We start from the raw sequence: 21,331 nt of genomic DNA, 5'->3' as shown, positions 1-21,331 counted from the left end.
TGTGACATGTCGAAATAACTTCTGTGTGAATGTTTCTTTAATCACAGTAAATTACGTGTTACTCCGTCAGGAAGAACTGCTTGAATAAATCCATTATATTCTTTATTTTATGTGAGCCCGTTTGACTCTTTTCACTGTGATTTAAACTGAGAAGAAACTTTAACTCGGCTGCCACGTGACACTGTCTTTTAATCTGATGCTGTTCCCGACCCCTGAATGGATCCTTCCAGCAGAGACAGAGAGAGAGACAGAGAGAGAGAGAGTGAGTGATGCAAGAGGAGAACAAGGAAATGCTCCGGTCAGAAATACTTTGAGCCCACTGGATGGAGCTGCAACAACACTCCCGCAACAGAGAAACCCACTCTAACCAGAGCTAACCAGAAGATTAAAGCACAAACCACATTAATACAGCTCAAAACAACACAGCCACCATGCCGATATTCCATATCTCTTACTACATCTGTCGTTTAAGTTATTGTGAAAGTAGAATAAATCACAATGTGCATATGTATTTGATTAATGTGATGGAGGTTGATAAAAGAAAGCATTTCATTCTTCATTCAATTCACATTTTATTATTTGTTTTGAGACTTCTTTGTATTTATAGATGGAGCTGATACATTTGGTAATGACCCCAAATTGATGGGACATTACACTGCAATAGGACAGAAAATATAGTGTTTTTATTAGATAACTTACTTGGATTACAACAACACCAAGCCAAATGCTTGATCTGAAAATAAACTGCTAATGAGTGTAACATAAACGGCTGAACGGAATGTGAACTTAATGCCCTGCTGTTTTTTTTTTTCCCTTTCCTCAATTTTCTAAGTTTGAAATTCTTGACACTTTCCAGCTCCACTGCAAAAAAAAACAAAAAGACAAAGTGTTGACCCAGACTTAAAATGTTAGTTTTAATCTAGTTTTGCACTGTTGATGACTCCAGATACATTTATGAGCATTAGCCAACAAAGCAAACCCAAGTCTAGCCCAAACAAACTTGGGATGAAAGGCGGCCTTTGATCCTTGGCCGACCGTAGTGACTTCAGCACTTCAGCTCGATTGTTTTCAGCTGAGGTTTCTCTGGGTGGCTTCACTTCAAGCTACAACTGAAACTGCCGGAACAGGATTTACTTGGGATTTAAGAACCACAAAGTAGACTCACACACAAAAAAAAAAAAAACTCTCAGCTAAACCAAACAGACGCTCATTTTCAGAGTTGTTGCAAGTAGCCCCCTCGAGTTATTGTGAGATAGAATGACAAAATCTCCAACTTCACGTCTTCGTGCTAAATATTTGCTGTCTTCTCAGGCCTGTGCTTCGTCATTTTCACACCACCACCGGCTTCACGTTGAGGCTACGACAGCTCACATTCCGTCTGATCATAGTTGTGTGTGACATTTCAAAGAGGATTATGAGAATGAAATGTGATAAAAACTATTTCCACGTGACCCCTGAGTACTTGACCTCTGGTAGACCAGCGCAGCGTAGCAGCGAGGCTCAGACTTCTGGTACTCGCCGTGTGCAGTCCGTGCTTGTGGAGATTTAGAAGTGGACAACCTCGACGAGGTGATACGAAAAGAAATCCAATGTGCTGCTTCCTCTGGAGATCAAAGCTATTATTTAACACTCATCGTGGTCCGTCCTAGAGTGCAGGAGATGTGAAATCAGTTGCTTCATAATGATTGTTTCAGGGAATCCGAGCACAAGTCAATATGTATCTGATTCTTCTCTTTTACGAACAGCAGAAACATCAGCAATAAAACCAGATGTTATATCAAGCATAGCCGTCTACACACTCTCTCTCACACACACACTCCTCCAAACTATTAATATATTATTGTGTATTTGTTCCTCGTGGCCAACATAAATAGCATTATGTGCTTGAACTTGTTGACAAAGCAGCCATGGCTCATTGGCGGTTGATGGATGGCCGTGTGTGCCATGCTAATTATTAGTACACATAAAAGGATGCTGTTATTTCCAGACCTGGCCCAGCAGGTCCCTGCCGGAGGGGTCACTGGGTAAACACCGAGCCATCAGTCTGCGACTATATCACTCAATCTTGATGTATGAGCAAAGAGGTACAAATTAAACGCGCAGCGACCTTCTAGGGGGTACTGCACTCAATAGGACGCCATTTGGGCTAATTCCTGCATGGGGTTCAGACAATAGGCCACTATACCACATGGTGTAATTACTTTGTGTACACACATCTGGAATTAAGCTCCCAGAGGAAGCTAATACACTTAAAAAAAAAAAAAGAAAAAGAGGCCAACCATTTTAGATGTGCAAAATGTAGTATGTGTGAGAAGAACAAGTGGAGGGAGCATGCGTGTGTGTTTGTGCATGTATGTATGTGTATCTGTACATGTGTGTGTGTGTGGGGGGGGTCAACTTCAAGTGTAGATGCTGACGAACATGCACTAACTCTTGACCTTCTCATGTCATCTGCTCAAAGTTAATCATTGCCGTTGAAACAAGGAGAAAAGATCCTCTTTGAGCACCGGGCTCAAAGAAGATTACATGTCATATATACAGTATCCCTCAAATCTCTCGCTCGCCTTCTATTTTCCCTCCACACTTATAGGCTTCCCACTCCGGTTACAGCCATCTTGCTTCTATTTGACGACGTTACAACCCCACTTTCCATACCAATCCTATCTGTGTCATTTTGACGAACGCAGGCAGAGAGATGTACCATGTAAGGGGAGGTGGGGGGGGGGGGGCTCCAGATTCTGGTTGCATCTGGATTTTATAGCAGCTCAATTTTCCGTGCTGGTGTGCGGCTCAGATTGGATGTGATGAGTTGGGCTGGCAAACATGGAGTCTGCGTGAATGTCAACTCTTGACTGATATTGATATTGATCCACAGGTTGAGACGGTTGCTGAGCATCAGCCACAACACGGTGTGAGACAGGGAGAGAGCATGAATCTGCATCAGGACGTAAACACTCAGGACATCAGGGAAGGGGATTGGATCTGGGCTGCTGTTATTATCTTAAAAATGTGGTTAGTTCTGTCTTTCCAAGTCATTTACAAGGATTATCTCTTGTTTGTGTTCCAGTTTATGCTGAATAACAAAGTATGTTTCCACAGCAGCCTTTGTGTATGAAACTCGAAGTCCCTTGTGCAGCAAGTATTTTAAAACTCAAATACAAATATTTATAACTTTATTGATAGTTTACTTGTACAAGATGTACATTCATATTTTGTGAATCAAAAGGGGAAAAACAAACTGTACGATGATTCATGTTTAGGCATGCTTGCATATGAAATGATAATCATTTTAATGGGTACAACAAATTCCATGGAGTATTGTTCAATTCAACCATCCCTGAAATGTTTGTAAACTCGGACACGCTACATTTTTTTTAGGCAAACAATGCACTACAGCCACACCTCCTAATTCAAATTTAACACTTAAAAAAAACATACAAAAATAAATGCAAAGCCATGTAAAAATGTACACTTGTAGTTCAGCTATTTCATCTTTCATAAACTTTCAGACAAAATAATAAATAAAACACCAATATGTTTAATTTAAAATGGAGACATAGATAAACAATTCTAAATGGAGGTCTGTTGACAGAGAAAATGTTTTTTGGAGACTGTTAGAGGTACATAGATCTTAAACAGACCTACATGTTTAGCGCAGCTCTGACAGCAGTGTTTAAAAGGTTAGCAAAATAATCTTTGATTTCCAAAAACAATCCCCACGTTCTGTTTTGTCTGGAACAATTTGTAAAATACAATCTGAATAATTTGGAAATTAATGATGAAATGCCACATGTATCATGCAGAATTAAGCTAATCATATTGTAAACAACTGCTTGGTTTGGATTACATTGCTGATTTCTGTTGGTTTTATCATGAACATTGTCCAATATCCAAAAGTAAATGGATTTCTCTAATGTTAATAGAGTCCAAAGAGATTGTTTTAATTATTTAGAACCCAACCCGAATTTCTGCAGCATCCACAAATGTGCTCATGTTTTCCTCAACAAGTGACAACTGTACCTGATGCATACAGAACTGCTTAAATACATAGGAAGTTACGTAGGATATGGCACCTGGTAATGAGTGACCTTTTTCAAACTCAATAAAATATACACTGCTGTAGAAAAACTGGTGTGTTTGGCAAAGAAATCCAACACTCCAACAGAGCATGAAAAACAACAGAAAAAATCATTGGGTCTCTTTATCGTTGAGGATTAACTGCTAGCTGTTTTTACTTTTTTGCTATTTACAGTATTGCACTTAAACTGCACACCATTGCATTTCAGTTTGACTGATGCTTTCTTCATATTTTCAGTTTATTACAAAAAAAGAAAAGAAAAAGAAAAAAACGCATTTATACCCTTTATCCAAGATAATGTCCTTTTTGCCGATCACATGACAATATCAAACCCCCTCCCCTCCCCCTTTAATTAGTAAAGTAGTATCTGCTTGTAGTGCCATTTATAAACACCCACATACAAGACCTGAAGTGCAAAGGCTATCGTCACTTCTTTACCCAGGATACAACACAATAAACAGAAAGAAATAAAGACAGAGAGGGAGAGAGAGAGCACGCTGGGAGGAGAAATGCAAAAACGAGTCTCGCCGACACATGCCCAGCAACACAGAATAACATCTCTCCCCTCTGCAGCAAAGGAAACATGAGTTGTTGCTTTTGTTACAGCACAAGTCCATAAGAAGAAGGATATCAAACCGTAATGGAGACCTTTCACTTTGTAGGTGTAGGAGGGTTGTGGGGATGTAGAATGGCAGTGTTAAAAACAGTTTATGAGCGTTTATGTCAGGTGTGGATGGAGGCCGGTCCCACAACGGTCCTCCATTAGAGCTCATGCACTTGGCAGCAGCAGGGAACACAGTGGTTGGAGACAAATATGGCCTTTTTTAACGTTTTCTTTTTTCTTCGTTTTTCTAGTGAGGGTAAGGAGGGATGGGGGGGAAAGGGGGGGGGGGTGTTAAGGTGAGAGCCGTTCCAATGCCTCGGTGAGGTGGTGTTTGGGACTGTTTCCCCCATGCTCAACCCTCTGCATTGTCAACATGGCGGCAGCCAGCGTCAGCGAGGCTCTGCTTTTGGCCCTGCTGCTGCCTGCCAGTTTGCTTTGTTCTAACGTCTTCTGGTCTGACGGGCCCCGGCCTGGCCCTCAGACAGACATCCACATGTGTTTGTACGGTCCTTGGGATGTGATCTGTGCCTGGAGTGGACTGAGCCACTGGCCCCGCAGAAGTCCTGCCTGTTGGGCGAAAAGTAAAAGGTGATTTCATTGGTATTTAATTACCGTTCTCTACAAGTGGTTTGTTTTGGCAGCTGGTTTTGTGACAATTTTCTCGCTCCCTCCTTCTTTTTTTATTTTCTTCCTCCACTGTTCTCCCCCTTTCTCTCTCACACACACTCTCTCTCCCCCCTCTCTGTATGTGTTCCTCTCTTTCATTCTCACTCAGTGTTTTTGTTTAGTTTAGTTTTAGCTGTGAGTGTCACGGCCCTTTCACAGGCTCAGTCTTGTGTGAGAGGCGATTATGGGCATCAGGCGAGCGGAGGGGCAGCCCGGTGGGGTCAGAGTCCCAGAGCCTCGGCGTGTTTTCTTGCCTTGAGTCGCAGGTCGGCGATGCTCGAGTTCTTGCTGTTGCTTTTGGCAGCTGCCGCCACCGCCGCTGCTGCAGAGGCCGAGTCGGCGAGTGATGCGATTGGTAGTCCGAACGGAGGGGGTGGGAACATCAGGTAGGGAGCGTGAGCAGCCAGGTGAGGGTGCAGGTGAGGGTGTGAGTGGGCGACCCCGTCCAACTGGAGCTGGGCTTGGACCTGCAGAACAGCAAAACACAAAGTTAGTCAGCATAGGTGCCTCAGGCCATGTGTGTGTGTGTGTGTGTGTGTGTGTGTGTGTGTGTGTGAAGAGGGCTGAGGATTTAGGTTTCACAGTCTGACACTATTAAATTCCCCCTCAAATTTTACCCCCTCAAAGCTGTTGCTTATAGTGTGTTTTCTAAGAAAATAGTTAAGGGCTGCACTCTGCGCTTTAGCCCTTTTTTCATGTCAGCTATTCTAAAAGTTAATGAATCATACATTGCTCTCAGACACCACATCCAATTTAATCGTCTAGAATCAAAGTCTTTCTAGGACCCAGAACAGATTTGTTTAATTCAGACTGAGGACTCCGTTATACCCTTGGAAATATGCAGTCTTGTTATCCTGATTATGTATTCAATTGCATAAATAAACAATTTTGCACTAAAAAGATATTCACATATTTGGAGTTATAAATATTTATCCAGACATATTCCTGAGTCAAGGGAAAAAAAGAAACCATAAGGAGCATAGAATATCAGTTTTCACATTCTTGGCAATTATTTTATAAGAAGTAGGTGAAAATTAAGCATCCTCTCACTTCAGAGGGAGAGAGCTGAGCCTGTTGCCATTTCTCATGTGTTTCAAACACCACAGGAAGAAGTGGGAAAACTAAAGTATTTCGTGCTTTCTTCTCCAACCAAAATAGAACGATATGAAGTCAAAGTTTTAACTTGACTAAATATTATTTTTTCACCGTGCTCCCTTTCATATTGGCCTAAAAATACTGAAAATGACTTAAGTTGAAGTTGTTAAATGAAAGGGAAAATTAATTTGAACCACAAATTCATAGTTGCTCAGCAGCGCTGCGATGGCATCCAAACAAAACCTCTCGCAAACATCAAGCGTTTCCACGAATCTCATTTACCAACAATCAGGTAACAAACTGCAGCTGTGACTGATCATTTCCAAATGTATGGTGCATTTACATCTGATTAAAATGTATAAGGACTGACGGGAAAACCAAATTAACTTCTTGAAACTTGATTTTGTGGAGTGTTTGGGGGACAAACTGATCCCTCCCTGACAAAACAGGTGGTGGACGTTTGACTTGCTTGTGTGTCAGGGTGTGCTCGTCCCGTTTATATACTCGAACAGTTTATCACACACATTCACACTCACAGCGCGCTTAGTCTTTTGCTTGTTAAGATGATTTTTGCCTGTTTTTCTTTACTTGTTGGTTGATACTGAAGAAGGATGAGAAGGAGTCACGTGACACGAATGGTTCAGGCCACATTCGACCCTCAGACCTTGCAGTTACAAGTCATGCACTTTACAGAACCAAACCACAAGCCATTCACTTGTTTCACTTGCGTGTGCTGCATTGTAATATCAGTGCAGTCCCACCGCCTATTTCGACCTCAAACAGCGAGCCTATCTCGGTATGCAGTCCTCAAGCCTCCACCCCTGCCAGTGCAGCTCAACGCCAATATCCATCAGAGCCCACTCCATCCCCTTCTTTCATCATCTCTTTTATGTGCTCGCGCCTGCTGCACTGTTGGCTTAATTAGGCCGCTGCTTTTCACGAGGGTCAAGCCGACAACACAGCAGCCAGGACGCAAAAAACGCAGATAGCAGCAGATCAAATGTCTGTCCACCTCTCCTCTCCCTGTACAGCCCGGCCCTCTCCACACAGCCAGGAGGTGAAAGGTGCACTGAGGTCTGAGCTGCTCCCTCCCCCTCCAACACACGCACACACACACACACACACAGTCTCTCATCACTCGCATCTATAATAGCTGCACATGGCCTATAGATTCATGTGAGTGTACTACTTTGACTCCACCACACCAGCTACACGCCTGCACACACACACACACACACACACACACACACACACACACACAACTTAAACACTCACTTTGACCTGTTTTTATGGATTCCTCACTGCATTACAAGATGCTGACTAATCATCTTTTTTTTCTGCAACTCAGCCTGCATTTTTAACTTTTTCTACATTTAATTCTGCCTGAGTTCATGTTCCCTGATTGGATGTTTCAAAATGTTTTTCGAGCTTTGTCAGCTGCTGCTAATACGAGAACATGGCCTACCTGTTGGAAGGGCATCCGGAGGGCACCCATATTGACATAGGGTGCTACTCTGCATGCGTCGAGGTGACTGCCACTGCCCAGAATAACACCTGGAGAGAAGGGAAAGATGTCTGTCAGACAGCCAGACAGTTGTTGTTATGTGAGATGAGGAGGTCACAGTTTTTCCACATGCAGTTAAAATCAGACAAATTGTGAAACGGAAATAACACAAAAGAAGAGGAAAATATAAAAAAGATCATTCAAAAAGTTACAAAAAGCGACATTTACCTTTGTGCATCTGGTTTTCTTGTTTTCGACATTTTGCTCTTCTGTTCTGAAACCAGACCTGCAATTGAAAAAGGAAATCAAACTTAAAATACTTAAAAAACAAGTACTAAATCCAGTTTTTTAATTTTTAACATGAATGTAATTGATGTCCTTTTTATTCTCATATCTATGTTATTCTAATAATATTATAATTCATGGACAGGCCACTTATTTGTAACCAATAAAAACAGAAATCAGGGCTAGGTTACATTTGAGCAAATTAAATCTTATTTGGCTGTTTGTACACAAATTAATAATAAATAGTAGTAATAAAAAATAAATAAACATTTATTGGATATAAATAAGGCCGGAACATGTTAAAAACTGGATGCAGCTCGAAAAAACACAGAGAATCCTGAAACAAAACCACATGGTCGGTATAAACGTACTATTTAGCCTCACAGTAAATTCTTAAAGGAGGTTTGGTGTTGGGTCGTAAAATACAACAGAATCACTATAAACTCAGGTCTGAGGGAGATACCACAATATCACAGACCGTGTAGGAATATCATAAGAATACTGTGATGATTTTTTTTTAAAAGCCTTCGTTAACCACCTTCTAATTTGCTGCGTGTCTTTGAAGCTGCAGGCTGCAGGCTACGGCCTATTGTTAATCACCATCAACCTAATTTGCCTCGGTGAATAACATTATCTCCCCTCCCCTTCGACCCCGCAGTGATTATCATTTACAGATGCGAAATTAGCGGCTGGTCGCGGACCACAAAGGGCTCACACTGACGATGATGAAGATGACGACTCGAGGAGCCGTGGAGCCATTTTGAGCTGTGTGGATCGGCGCTCGACAGTGTGTCGATGGGACTCATAACAGGCCAGTCGATAAAGTGCCCATTAGTGACTGAGACAAAGATGCCGAAGTGAACTGAAAATAGAAATATATTGTTCTGTCTTTCAAAAACTGCTCTTAAAAAATATGATTTTATACAAATATCACAATATAGAGACGTTATAGGATTATTTGCGTAATATCACGTGAGGTTTAAGAAACACAAACGTAGGTGCTTTTTTATTTTTACAATTAAATGACATTATTATTATTATTATTATTATTATTATGAAATAAAGGCACACATTGTAAAGTGCCATGGGTGTATAGGCCGTTAGTTATCAGCTCTGCAGCGGTAAATGATGGTAGAAAAGGTGTTTATGAAAATCCCAGGTGATTTTGCATAGACGCACAGTAATCCCTCAGATAAATCAAGGCTAATATTAGACGGGCCCGGGATCAATTCCAATTACGTGCCAGTATGTTAAGCAAAGTGAACTACACTGGTTCAGACAGTTATTTCTTCATTAAGGGCCACTCAATGATGCGCTTCACAAATACCCCTAATCTCATTTCCTGTTTGATTTTTTAATAGAGACAGTGAATAATGACATTTAATTTAGCAGCGCGCCAGAAACCCAAAGATATTAGTCCTAACTGAATTACTGCCTGCTCCTCACCAAGCTCTCATAACTTTCAATTAGATTCATTGACAGCTGCTCGGAGCGCAGGTCCACAGCCTGCAACAGCCCTGCTGCGGCTCACTGCCACTAAATCTGGAGCAAACGCGTCCCCGTGCCTTAAAGAAGGCTTCTCAGACATTTCTCACAGTTCGTTTTGATCACAGCGAGCACACACACAGTCAGGCTGTTGGGTCTTTATCAACCATTTTTACACCATCAATTAGTCTAATGCACGCGCTGTAAACTTTATTAGTGATAGTTGCGATGTTATCCCTTATTATTCAGCTCAAAATGGCAGTCGGTGGGCTTATAAAGCTCCGTGATGGGTCTCAGTCATCCGATTAGATGGGCCGAACAGCAGCAGAGTTCGGGCCAGAATTGAGTTATTTCTAATGTGTTTTTATGGGGACACTACATCAAGCCAATGGCAGATATTACAAAGAAAATGAGGAGAGATACGAGTTGACATAAATGCGCGTCCCCTGAAGCAGCCATTCAGGCTCTTCATTCATTTTAATCACTGGTCGGGTTTTTTTTCTCCCCCCCCCCCCTCCCCCCCAAGGCTGCTGGGATCGTAGGCTGTTGGCTCTGCAGGCCTGCTGCTGCAAGTTCAGGAGGTTGTTCCATCCCGGATGATTTACAGCAGTTTACACTTGTTTGATATCACTGACTGATACTAACCCACCGCCAATATAATTATACACATTTGTTTTATATACTTTTTCGTTATTTTGACTAATTACATCACAGAAGGCACAGACAACATTGGTATATATATATTCAGTCTAAATATGAATTAATTTCAATCTAGAAGCCAAATCCTAAAAGATCCTGCTGACTTCTTTTAGCAGAAAGTATAGGAATGAAAATGAAAAATCATAGATTGCGATAAAGTTACAATAAATCCACTACTGAGTACCACCGACACTTCACACATCCCCATAGGAATATTATAAGAATATTTTAGACTCGGGGCTTTTTCACAACAGATGCTGTATCATTTATTTCTCAGGCTTGTAAGCTCGTCCTGCCTGCAGACTAATGAGCTATTGACATTTTTAATTTTTAATATATATTTTTTTACATGTTGCAGGGGGCACACACACATACAGAGAGAGAGAGAGAATGATCTCTTTATATCACAAAAGAAACAAGAGGAAAAAGCTCGCTTTTCACGTTTTTTTTTTTTGTGCTATGATTTAAACATGACAGTACTTCGCTTGAAGTCATTTTTACAAGCTCGAAAACATGAGCAGCAAACTGGATTATTAAAGAGGAAAGGAAAAAGGGAAAAAAATATATGCATCGTTGTATAAGCAGTTCCAATATTTTCTTACAGTTTATAAATTGTCTTAATTGCTTTATAAGCAAATCATTTCAAGATAAATCCATAAAGTCTTTCTCACGTGGCACACTGTTTTTTTGATTGTCTCTTAATTATGGCAGTGATTTATTGTAGCATAAATCAAGCGCTGAAGCCACTAAACGATTCACACACCGACTGTATGAGAACTATAAAAGTCTGACGGTATATCCTGATATCTCTTCACAACACCGAGAATAGTGTCACTGACCGAGGAGGACACTGCAAACGCTGCAGACACGCTGCCAGTCCCTGCAGGAACAAACACAGTTCCTTGTGTGCTGCTCACACGGCAGCCCCCGCTGTGATTGAGCCATTTTGAATCAGATAAGTGGGAGAAAGAAAGAGGATGGGGTCCTCACCTGCACTCTGGCCTCGGACAGCCCCAGCCGCTGGCTCAGCTCCTCTCTCATGAAGGCGTCCGGGTAGTGCGTCTCGTCGAAGAGCCGCTCCAGCTCGTTGAGTTGCTCCAAGGTGAAGTTAGTGCGACTCCTCCGCTGCTTCAGTTTGCCCTGTGCATCCTCGTCCTCCGACTTCACGTCCTCCTTTTTCTCCTTGCACTCGTAAATCCCTGTTAACCGGCCCACGGGTTGACAAAAGAGAGAGGATGCGTTTAAACTCTGGACGTTACACACCTTCCTGGAGGAGTTACATGAGCATACACACACTACCGGTCTCTCTCTCTCTCTCCTTTATTCTCACACACATCGCACATGGCCCCCCATAGCCCTCACTGGGCCCTGTCAGGGGCCTGAGGCCTGGCAATTTGGCAGCAACACACACATTACACAGCCTATTTCTCGAAGAGAGAGGGCCTGTGGCTGCATTTCCTGGGATGTCAGTGCCGTTATAAAAGTAAATCAGTCAATACATGGCATGTAAGCCTAATAAGGGTATAAGCGATTTAAAGAGCAGAGAATTAAGTCCCGGCTAAACGGGGAAGATTTAGGCCTAATTACTCTCCTCCATTAAGGAGTTGAGGTTATTTCAGACTATAAATAAAAAATGGTCAGTCTTAACATTTCATTCTACCAGACACCTTTAGATTTCCTCAAAAACCTTAAAATGTCTGTATGTCACATAATAATACGCTGCACAGCTGTCAGTATACAGTATTATGTGTGTGTTTAGCCTGTACATCAACATCAACATTAAGTGCTAGCAGTTATTATTAGTAACAAACGTGACAACTGCTGCAGATGATGACATGTTTGGTCACGTTTTGGTGTTTGTAGTAAGTTGACATGAAAATGTGTTTTTTCCAGAAAGTAATTTAATATTATTTATATGATAGCATGTAAAAATGCTTATCAAATTAATCCCATACACACAGAGCCAGTCTTCCTCTATTAGCGTGCATTAATAATAAAAACAAAAGTACAGGCAGAATAATACAGCATGATGACGACCGTTTCTTTGCTCCTGCTGTGGGATAAATATAGAAACAAGTTCAAATTACACACTAAATGTGTGAAACTCTGCACACTATCTGGCTGCTGAGTGAAAAGAGGCCTGTCTTGCAGTTTGACTCTACTTTTTAAATTACAGGCTTTTTTAAGGGAGATCCATTTTCAAGAGCGTGTTCAGTGGCAAGGGTTAGTTCAATTTACAGGAATTTAACAGCTGAAATAATAATAATAATAATAATAATAATAATAATAAATGTGACTAGATTTAAAGGAGACTGACAGCCCTACAGGTAGGCCTAATAGATTTCAAAGGGGACACTACATCACAATAGTACTGCAGCTAAACTTTTAAATGATGCCATGCATAATGTAAAATGTCCCTGACAATGCTTAAAATACTGTAACAGATAAAAGAAAATAAAGTGGCGTTGGAAAGATTGCCTTACACTTTATAATGCATCCTCTAGGATTATTAAAAGTGACAAATATTTTCGTGTTGGCACAAAATGTTAAACTGGCATGAAACTAATGTTAAACTCAGTATTAAACACCACGGATCAAATGAAATTATATTATAGAAATTACAAGAAACGCCACAGTGATTTTTCGTTGAATGTCTGAAAACAATCATCAAATAGTTAAAACGACGATCAGACGAAGGGCCCGCCTCCTGCCGAGTAAAATAACCATTGTAACAGAATAACTTGGTGAATGTACTTGACGCAAACGCGCGCCGTTTTGTAAATTCAGCTCTTTTTACGCGGGGATTTGTTGGGATTTGTAAAAACAAAAGCGTCGCCTCGGAAACAAGACAAGTGAACTTGAGACATTTTCCCGACACAATACGGAGCATTTCTTTTTTTTTTTTTAAATAAAAAAAAATAAAAAAAATGAAACCATACCTTCTGTCGCCCTCGAAACATTAAAGTCCTTCAGTTTCTCCTTTTCCAGCTCGACATGGTCCTTGAACAGATGCACCGGGCAGTGGCTGCCCTCCGTTATGTCCTGCAGGTTTGTCTCCGGGCTGCCCAGCTCCCTCGCCCTTGACAAGCCGCTCTCCAAAACTTCCCTGTACGTGATACTCTCTTTGCTGCTCTCCTTGGTTTTCTGATCGAAAGATTTCGACACGAATGCCGTAAGTTCTTCCATGGTCGGCTCTGTCGCTCAGTAGTGGTCCTGGTCAGGGAAATCCACCGTGAATTGTCAGCGTATAGACCTTACCGTCTGTACACAGCACCAGCACTGCTCACGGGTACGCTCTTTTTCTCTTTTTTGGAGGCTGGCAGCAGCGATGGATAGAAGGGGTGGAGAGGAGGTGAGATCACTCCTGCTGTTGTGACTGTGTATTTGAGAGCACACTATTTATACACGGCCACCTCAGCCCAGCCCCCCCTCACCAGCCGCCCCCCCCCCCCCCCTCCTCCGATCTCTGTGTCTTGAGCAATTACAGGCCGCCTCGACTTTGCAGAATTCAACTTTCAGCAGCTTTTTTTTTTTTTTTCTCCTTCCACAAATCAATGATGGAGCTGATGGAGGCGGTTAATTGAATTACGGGGTCATTAAAATGCCCACGGTGGCTCACTTCTGCGTGGAGGCTGTAGCCTATATGGCTGTTATGTTTAATTAATTCGGCGAAAATCTAATTAACGCGATTAGGAGATACAAATGCTGGGTTTGTGGGATTGCCCCTTGATTTTTTTTTTTTTTTTTTTTTTGGTGTTTGTTGAGTTGACAGATATGTTTGAAAGCTAATCTGCGCTCGACTCGGTCCAAAAGCCACCTATAACCTCTGGTGTATCAGCTGATCCGACTTATACTTCTCTACTCTGGAGTTAGGGCACAATTCAGAGTGTAAAGACGCAGGCATGGAGAATTAAGAATTAAAAAGGGGTTAATTAATTAATTGGAGAGAAAAAAAATGGACTTGCTCAATCCTAAATATTTTTGAAACACCTAAACAGGCTTCAATTACTTTCAGTTAATATCAGCAAAATTTAATGAGGAGCCAAACCTTTGTTTTACACACATTTTAGTGCAGGCAAATTCTGATTTCTGCTCTTTTAAAGTTATTTTCAGGCTCTTCCTGCCTTCTATAAACACGTATATTCACACGAATATAAATGCACGCTGGAAACCGTGAGGGATAGTAGCCAGCATTTCACAGCAACAAACACATAATCATGGCTTGATACTGTAATTAATATTTTGCTGTTATAAATTCGTGTCCCTTTTGAGTATTCACTTGTAATCCTTTGTGGTTTCCGGTTACGAATATGGGCAACAAATCAATAGATATCAGCAGTGAAAAAATGTTCCCTCTATTTACAGGATTTTCATGGGAATAAGTGAGCCCATAATGGCTTAACGTTATCTAAGTCGTTCATCAGTCCAGCACACAAACACAAAAGGCCGGGAGAGGAGTGTGATCCCCTGGGTCTGCCGCCCTGAGCGGCCCGCCACTGTGAAAGTCTCATATCTCAGCTCTCTAATGACTCGGTTTGATGTCTCTCCATTTATCAGCGAGCCCGCTTCACATCACTGCGGCTGACGCACAAGTCGAGGTCTCTCCCTTGTGCCATGAACTGCGCCTTTTGTTGTTAATAGACCTAAATCCTCTTTAAGACGCAAATCTGCGCTCCCTGTCGCGTGCCTCCATATCATCCCACAATAAAGTGGCGCTTACAGAAGGCGCACGTGCGTGTAACGAAATATGCCACCAACAGGGGCTTCCTAAAAGAAATAAAAAATAAAGGAAATATCTCACTTTTAAGCGCGGCGTATGCACGTGCCATCCAACTTGGTGATCTAAAAAAAAAAAAAAGATATCATTTATCTTTATGTGTTCAGTGTTCATTTTAATGCGTCATTTAAAATATAGCAGTGTTGGATGTGAGAACATTTGAACATACAGAAACCTAAAACCAGATTCTGACATTTTTCTCAAACGGTGGAAATATATGTATTGTTAACCAGCAAAGATGCAATTACATTTATTGTTAAGATTAATGGTTTTTTTTTTTAAACTCTTAAGTATTGTGTAACGGTGCACTAAAGCTAAAGCTCATCAACAATTCTTCAGGGCAACAAAATATTCATCCAGAATGATAAAGGAAAACATATCGCCAGAAGGCACTAGACGGAACACGGTGCCCAATTAAAATAAGGCAACTTATAGCACAATGCATCTTTACATTTTTTATTTTTTATCACATTTGTTTTTCAGTCCATTATAGAAAACCAGTAGTAAGAGTGGGTTTTCCACTTTAGATTTAAAAATGATTGCACGTAATCTCACAGTCTTGAGGCATGTGGTGTCCAATCAGCAGCCGCCTGGAGGAATATCAGAAGAAATCCAGGAGGGATGCTCTTTACGCACCAACGCTGGTGTCGCTACAGTTTAGTGGCCAAAAACTCTTAAAGGGGCCTCAATCATATTTTCACTCGCAGTTCATTCCCCACGATCCCAACACCCCGCCCCCCCCCCCCCCCTGCTGCACGTGCGCTCCCGAAAAAAAACAGGCATGTTATTTTTAAATTATTCACTTGTTTATTTCTTATCAGCATTATGCTTGTTATTAGTGTGGCCGACCACAAAACAGACAAGGGACACGGTGTCTGCTAAATGCACCAATACACACATTTTAAAGCAATAATGGAAAAGGTATTATTATTATTATTATTGTTATTATTAATACTACTAGTATTATCAGTGGTAATACTGTAATATAATTCAGTTCAAATTATATCCAGGGTTTATTTTCCTTATAATTAAAATAGTAAATTTAATTATCAAACAATGTGTATTTTCTCCAATGATCAGCTGCCTAATTTCGAATATTCCAATTTTAATGTCTTCCTGTTTGTCACCAGCTTTGATCGATGTGGTCTACCAAAATGATGCTGAACATGTTTACTCTCATTGCAAAACCACTTGTGTGTGTTCATGTTTATGTCCATTGTAGAGCAGCTGCTTCTACCTAAGTGATAAATTAAATAAATTTAACAATTAAAGCGCATAATCACCAGAGCTCAACTGATTTACTCAGGAAAAAAAATACTGATAAATGTGTCCCTTTTTTTCACTTTATAAAATCTATTGGACATATTGTGAGTGTTAAGTAGAATCCCACATGTCTGTGGGTTTCTTTGCATTGAGTTGCAAGTAAAATATCGTCCTTACTGAGCTGCAGGAGGTGACAAGCACTGTCTTTTACTGTCCATAAACCCTGATCGTGCCCTGGTCGTCCATTTACTGCTAATTAGGGAGCTGAGGAATTCCTTCTCTACCTGCTCGTGAAGGCTTTGGAACATTATCAAGACATCAGCAGACTTAAATGAGTCTGCGCTGGCTGGAGGAGAGCAGAGACAGAGAGAGTGAGGCAGAGAGGGGGGAGGAGAAGAGGGGAGGGAGGGTGAAGAGACAGTGTGGAAGAGAGGGAGAGAAAGTGGGGGACATACTGTAGCAATGCAAAGCAAGGAGCAAATTAGGATGCTGTTGCCCCCATTGATCATACGTCACATTTACACTTTTGGCATGTCAAATATTAGAATTGAACTGAGTTAGCGGCCTGTAGCGTGGTGTGAAGGTCTGAATCCCTCTGGACCTGCTCATATCCAGATTTAGAGAAGAGGGGAAGGGAGCGCATGGAGGGTCGGAGCAGCCGCTGCCTGCCTGGACACAAGTCCTCACTCCAACACTGTTTCAACCTCTGCCTGACTAACCCCTCATCTGTGAAGGGACGGATGATCCTAAATGCAGATCTCAGCTTCTGGAAGTTTGCCAAGAATTTTTTTTTCTCCCACTTATGAGAAGAGTCAATAGCAATATATAATAAATCATTGAACTACTTAAAATTGGGCTTTTAAAAGAGAGTCAAAGGACTTTTCTTTTTACAAATAACTGCCTACTTATATAATAAATTATGTTTGTGTAAAAGAGAGACAGAAAGATAATAACAGATGTGTTTTACATGCGCCCATCCTCATCTCTCGGCACCATGCTTCAGTAAAATCATAATATATGACAGGTGTGATTGTCTAAATGTTATACTTGGCCCCAAAAGAGCAGGGTGAGTTTTGAAAATTCAACTCAAGAAGCAACTACTGCACCTCAAGCTTCTAATATAATTGCCATGACCATAAAGCTTCTTTTATAGCAGCGCTTATCTCCAAATATCATCATCTCATACTATAGGGACAGGGGAGCAGCAAAAAAATGCAATAAAGTGGTTTACTTGAATCTGATTCAGCGATGCAGAAATGCTGCACAGATGTGGTCCTGTGTAGAAACAGAACAATTGGATTCTTCCCCTGGTAGAAAACTGTAAACCTTTCCTGTGAGGAAGAGGAGGGATTTTTTAACTTGAAGTCATGTTAATGACAGTGATTGTGTTGTTTGTTTATTAGACTCCTCTGGCTTGTCTGCAGGCTGCAGGGATCTTGTGGTTGCTACATTGTCTGGTGCCTTCATTTAGGTCCTTTTCCAGAGCTGCAGCGGTCCACTGAGACTACAGGCTGTTCTGTGTTCAAAAGCCTTGTCTGCCATCTAAATGAGGCTTTCGGGGCAAAAAAATTGAAAAAAAAAATTCAACACGAAAATACCACAGTGTGCTGAACATTAGCTCGCACTCGACTGGGATGTTTTGGGAATATGTTGGTTCTCCTTTTTGGGTTGTTATTTTTCCCTGTGTATTCTCTAACTGCTACCCACAGGGCACCGGGGCCTCTCGTTGAGGAAAGAAAAAAGGCATGAAATTGACATTATACCCTTAAATGCAGTGCAGATTTGCAGGGAAAACACAGTAATCCACTGACAATGCTTGAAAATCAAACACATACTCTCTTCTCTCTCCCTCTTTCTCCTTAACAAGCTACAGTATGCTCTTCAGGTTAAATCTACTCATTTATTACTAGCATCTCCTTAAAACAGTTTCCTTTCATTTATGCCAAAAAACTGAGAGTATTTTCCTCTCATAAGGATACGGTTGATCTTATGGTCAAATACTCTGGGGAAACGCAACAATTTATACAAATCAATAGTGCTCAAATAATTCATGACTGATCACATGGTGTTTTAGCTCCTTATTTGCAGTAGAAAACCATGTTTTGTTTGGCTCCCAGAGGGCAACATGAAAGACCTGGGGAGAGGCGGGGAGAACCGGGAATGGAACTGAAGAGAGTGCATGAGGATAATAGGAGGACATTGATCATTTGGTGCACAAGAAGACAACTGAACCTGTGAGTCAAGGATAACAAGATGTATCGTTTATACATTATTTAGATGTGTCTGGCCTTCTCGTGTACATTTCGTTACATCAGGTTTGCATCATCATCGTTGGAGGGGACACGGCCTGATGACCTGAAACGATAAGAAGAAAATGTTACTTGTGTAATTGTCTAATTTTTGTTGTTCATCCACCAGCAGAGAAGACGAAGAAGAAGAGGAAATATAACACAAACCAACAACCAGCAAAGAAGGCTGTGTGATGCTGATTTCTGTTAGATCCTTTAGTGTTGTCCATTCGAAATGACTACTGTGCATTGTGTGAGCAAATAAATCCCAGTTTGGACAGTGTTAGTCAGTCACAGCTTGTAATAAAAATTAATTTAGTAAATGTGGAGATGGATCAAGTTGCCTCTTGGCAGGGGAACCATCCCACAGACATGTTAACAACGTCTTCAGAGACCAATGAGGCCCATTTACAATAAGTGTCTGTTTTAAGTTGCTTGCTTTGTGTGTGTGTATCTGCGTGTCTCACCACAGCAGGCTATAAGGGGTCCCTCTGGTGTCAGCCATTTGAGGCAGACCAGCTTTTATGGAGTGATGCTACACTTTCTCAATCACGCAATTAAAGCCTGGTCTAGAGAGAGAGAGAGAGAGAGAGAGAGAGAGAGAGAGAGAGAGAGAGAGAGAGAGACTGTCTTGTGTTCACAGTGCAGGGAGCAAGAGAGAGGGAGAAAGAAGGATAGCATCTTTTACAGAGTGATTTATGTTGTGGTGTTGAGAAAAGAGGAGTCCTTGATAGATGACTTCATTAGATTTAATTAACAGAAGCAAAGACCCGACACAGACAGAAGAGACGCAGGAGAGACAGAAGGGGAGAGAGTGGATTTGAGGGGGGATTGAGGGATAAAAAAAGGTGAAGAAAACACAGAGAAGGGGTCTACGCAGGAAAACAGAGAGGTAGAGCAGAGGGAGAAAGGGTAAATGGAGAACAGATGCCGGAGATTAGGATGAGAATGGCGATGCATGAAGAAGAGGCTTGTTTTTATGTGTTGAGAGGTTAGTGTGTGATTAGACAGGAGTGCCCTCTGTAGCTGGGACTCCGAGGAAAAAGCCAATGAGTCCCCATAAAACCAGTTCACACGCTACATAGAGCTCAGTGGCCCGTTTAAGAGAGGGGCAGCTAGAGTGCGCACATACTTGTACATTACACTTGTGACACACCAACACACCCGCATGTATGTAAGACTGATCCGCCATGTGCCGCAGGCTGTGTCTGTTGGCTGAAGGCAGGCTTTGATGGGCCAAATCACTGCCTCTCTCCCATCAGACATGTCCATCATCTCATCTCCCTTTGAATTTCTCATCTCTCTCCTCCAAAGAGACAGAGGCCAGAACTGCAGTGACTACAGTTAAACTCGAGTCCACTTTTTGTAGACCTGAAACCCAGTTTGACGTCTTCAGATGTGACATTTAGACACAGAGTGCAGGTAAGAGTGGCATGCAATATTTTTGACTTATCATTGTGTGCCTCGGCTTTGACATTTTGGGCATCTGCTGGACATTTAGACAAGCTCTGCCACTATTACATAGTTAGGAAATGAACATTTTTAGCACTGGAAGAAGGTGAGCGGCGTGAGAGAGATGTGTTAGAGTCACATGCAGGTGGACAAGGAAGGCTGAGATAGACAGGAATAAAAAACAATGCAATTTCTTTAGCAGAAGTAGTCAAAACGTCATGTGTACATTATCACAAAGCATAGAGGCAGCCATCAGTTAAAAGAGTGCAATGGGAACTTTGTAAACAAGTCATGAGATCATAATTATGTCCTCTGACCAATTAGTAAAGACAAAACCACTGATCATCATTAGTAATAGATTGTGTGGTAAAAAGTACTGGTATTCAGCTACATTTTAGATGATATGTTTCTTAGGTGTTGTTTCACATGGTAGTAAAGTGGGCAGTGGCATATGCCCTCTCTAGACAGTCATTATAAGCTCAGCGAGCTGCTGTAGGCAGGGGGCCTCTGTCACTACGCATCCATCCATCCTTGTCTGCTTTAACTCAGGTCTGATGGAAGGAAGAAGACCCTCAGAAGACCACAGCAGCCTCCACAGCTGAGAGCAATAATTAATCTAATTCCCTCTCAATTCATTTGACACACCTAATCTATAGGTGCAGGCAGCACAGATGCGATGCTGAAAAAAAGTGTCATGTTAAATACAGAATGTATCAGATTTGCAGTGAAATTCCTGATTTCTTTCTTTAATTACATCACCTCTCTCAGCCCTCCTTCCCTTCCTCCATTGCCCTCATATCCATCCGTCTCCTCTCAGATGGATTCGGGCACCAAACATGTGGTCACATGACATGAATGGGTAATCAGTAGGTATTAGTGCGTGTTAACAACCCCTAAGCTGAAAGATGATTCCCCTCTCGATATTAAAGAGATAGCACAGCAGAGGAGCAAAAAAGCAAATGGCCCTAAGCCTCCAGCTATGCTCCCCTCCAAAGTTGTTTTCCTGGAAAATTAGGCGATTGACTAATGGCGTAAATGCTGTTAATTACCGGCACCAGTACCCCAAACAGTCGTCTCTGCCTGTAACTAATAAGAAATCAATTAGCTAATGAATTGGTCATTAAGTGAAAAGCTA

The 21,331-nt window shown here is 41.6% G+C and overlaps 1 protein-coding gene across 3 annotated transcripts; it reads right to left on the bottom strand.

Moving 5' to 3' along the window:
* Window positions 1-3,188: 3,188 nt before the first annotated feature.
* Window positions 3,189-13,728, bottom strand: shox (shox homeobox). 3 transcript variants are annotated; one of them, XM_070914747.1, is made up of 6 exons: window positions 13,356-13,728; window positions 11,407-11,615; window positions 8,176-8,233; window positions 7,909-7,997; window positions 5,603-5,815; window positions 3,189-5,249 (listed from the first exon to the last, which is right to left on the bottom strand). In XM_070914747.1, exons 1-6 carry the CDS (start codon window positions 13,600-13,602, stop codon window positions 5,160-5,162), a joined length of 906 nt encoding a protein of 301 aa, XP_070770848.1. In that variant the 5' UTR covers window positions 13,603-13,728; the 3' UTR covers window positions 3,189-5,159. The 3 variants fall into 3 exon arrangements, with proteins under 3 accessions (XP_070770848.1, XP_070770849.1, XP_070770850.1); XM_070914748.1 differs by having other exon boundaries at window positions 5,159-5,815; window positions 7,873-7,997; XM_070914749.1 differs by having other exon boundaries at window positions 5,159-5,815.
* Window positions 13,729-21,331: the final 7,603 nt, after the last annotated feature.

This window comes from Enoplosus armatus, chromosome 11, assembly GCF_043641665.1.
Source record: "Enoplosus armatus isolate fEnoArm2 chromosome 11, fEnoArm2.hap1, whole genome shotgun sequence".
In the NCBI taxonomy this organism is placed as follows: domain Eukaryota; kingdom Metazoa; phylum Chordata; class Actinopteri; order Centrarchiformes; family Enoplosidae; genus Enoplosus; species Enoplosus armatus.
Note: the sequence above shows the minus strand (reverse complement) of the source record. Positions and strands in the feature narration are given on the sequence as shown.

What these genes read in the sequence shown, in the direction of transcription:
- shox (XM_070914747.1), bottom strand. Translation starts at nt 13,602, where the DNA reads ATGGAAGAACTTACGGCATTCGTGTCGAAATCTTTCGATCAGAAAACC. An exon ending in TGTCCGAGGCCAGAGTGCAG is followed by an intron (nt 8,234 to 11,406) that starts GTGAGGACCCCA and finishes TTTCAATTGCAG; the next exon opens with GTCTGGTTTCAGAACAGAAG. An exon ending in TCCGGATGCCCTTCCAACAG is followed by an intron (nt 5,816 to 7,908) that starts GTAGGCCATGTT and finishes GCTGTTCTGCAG; the next exon opens with GTCCAAGCCCAGCTCCAGTT.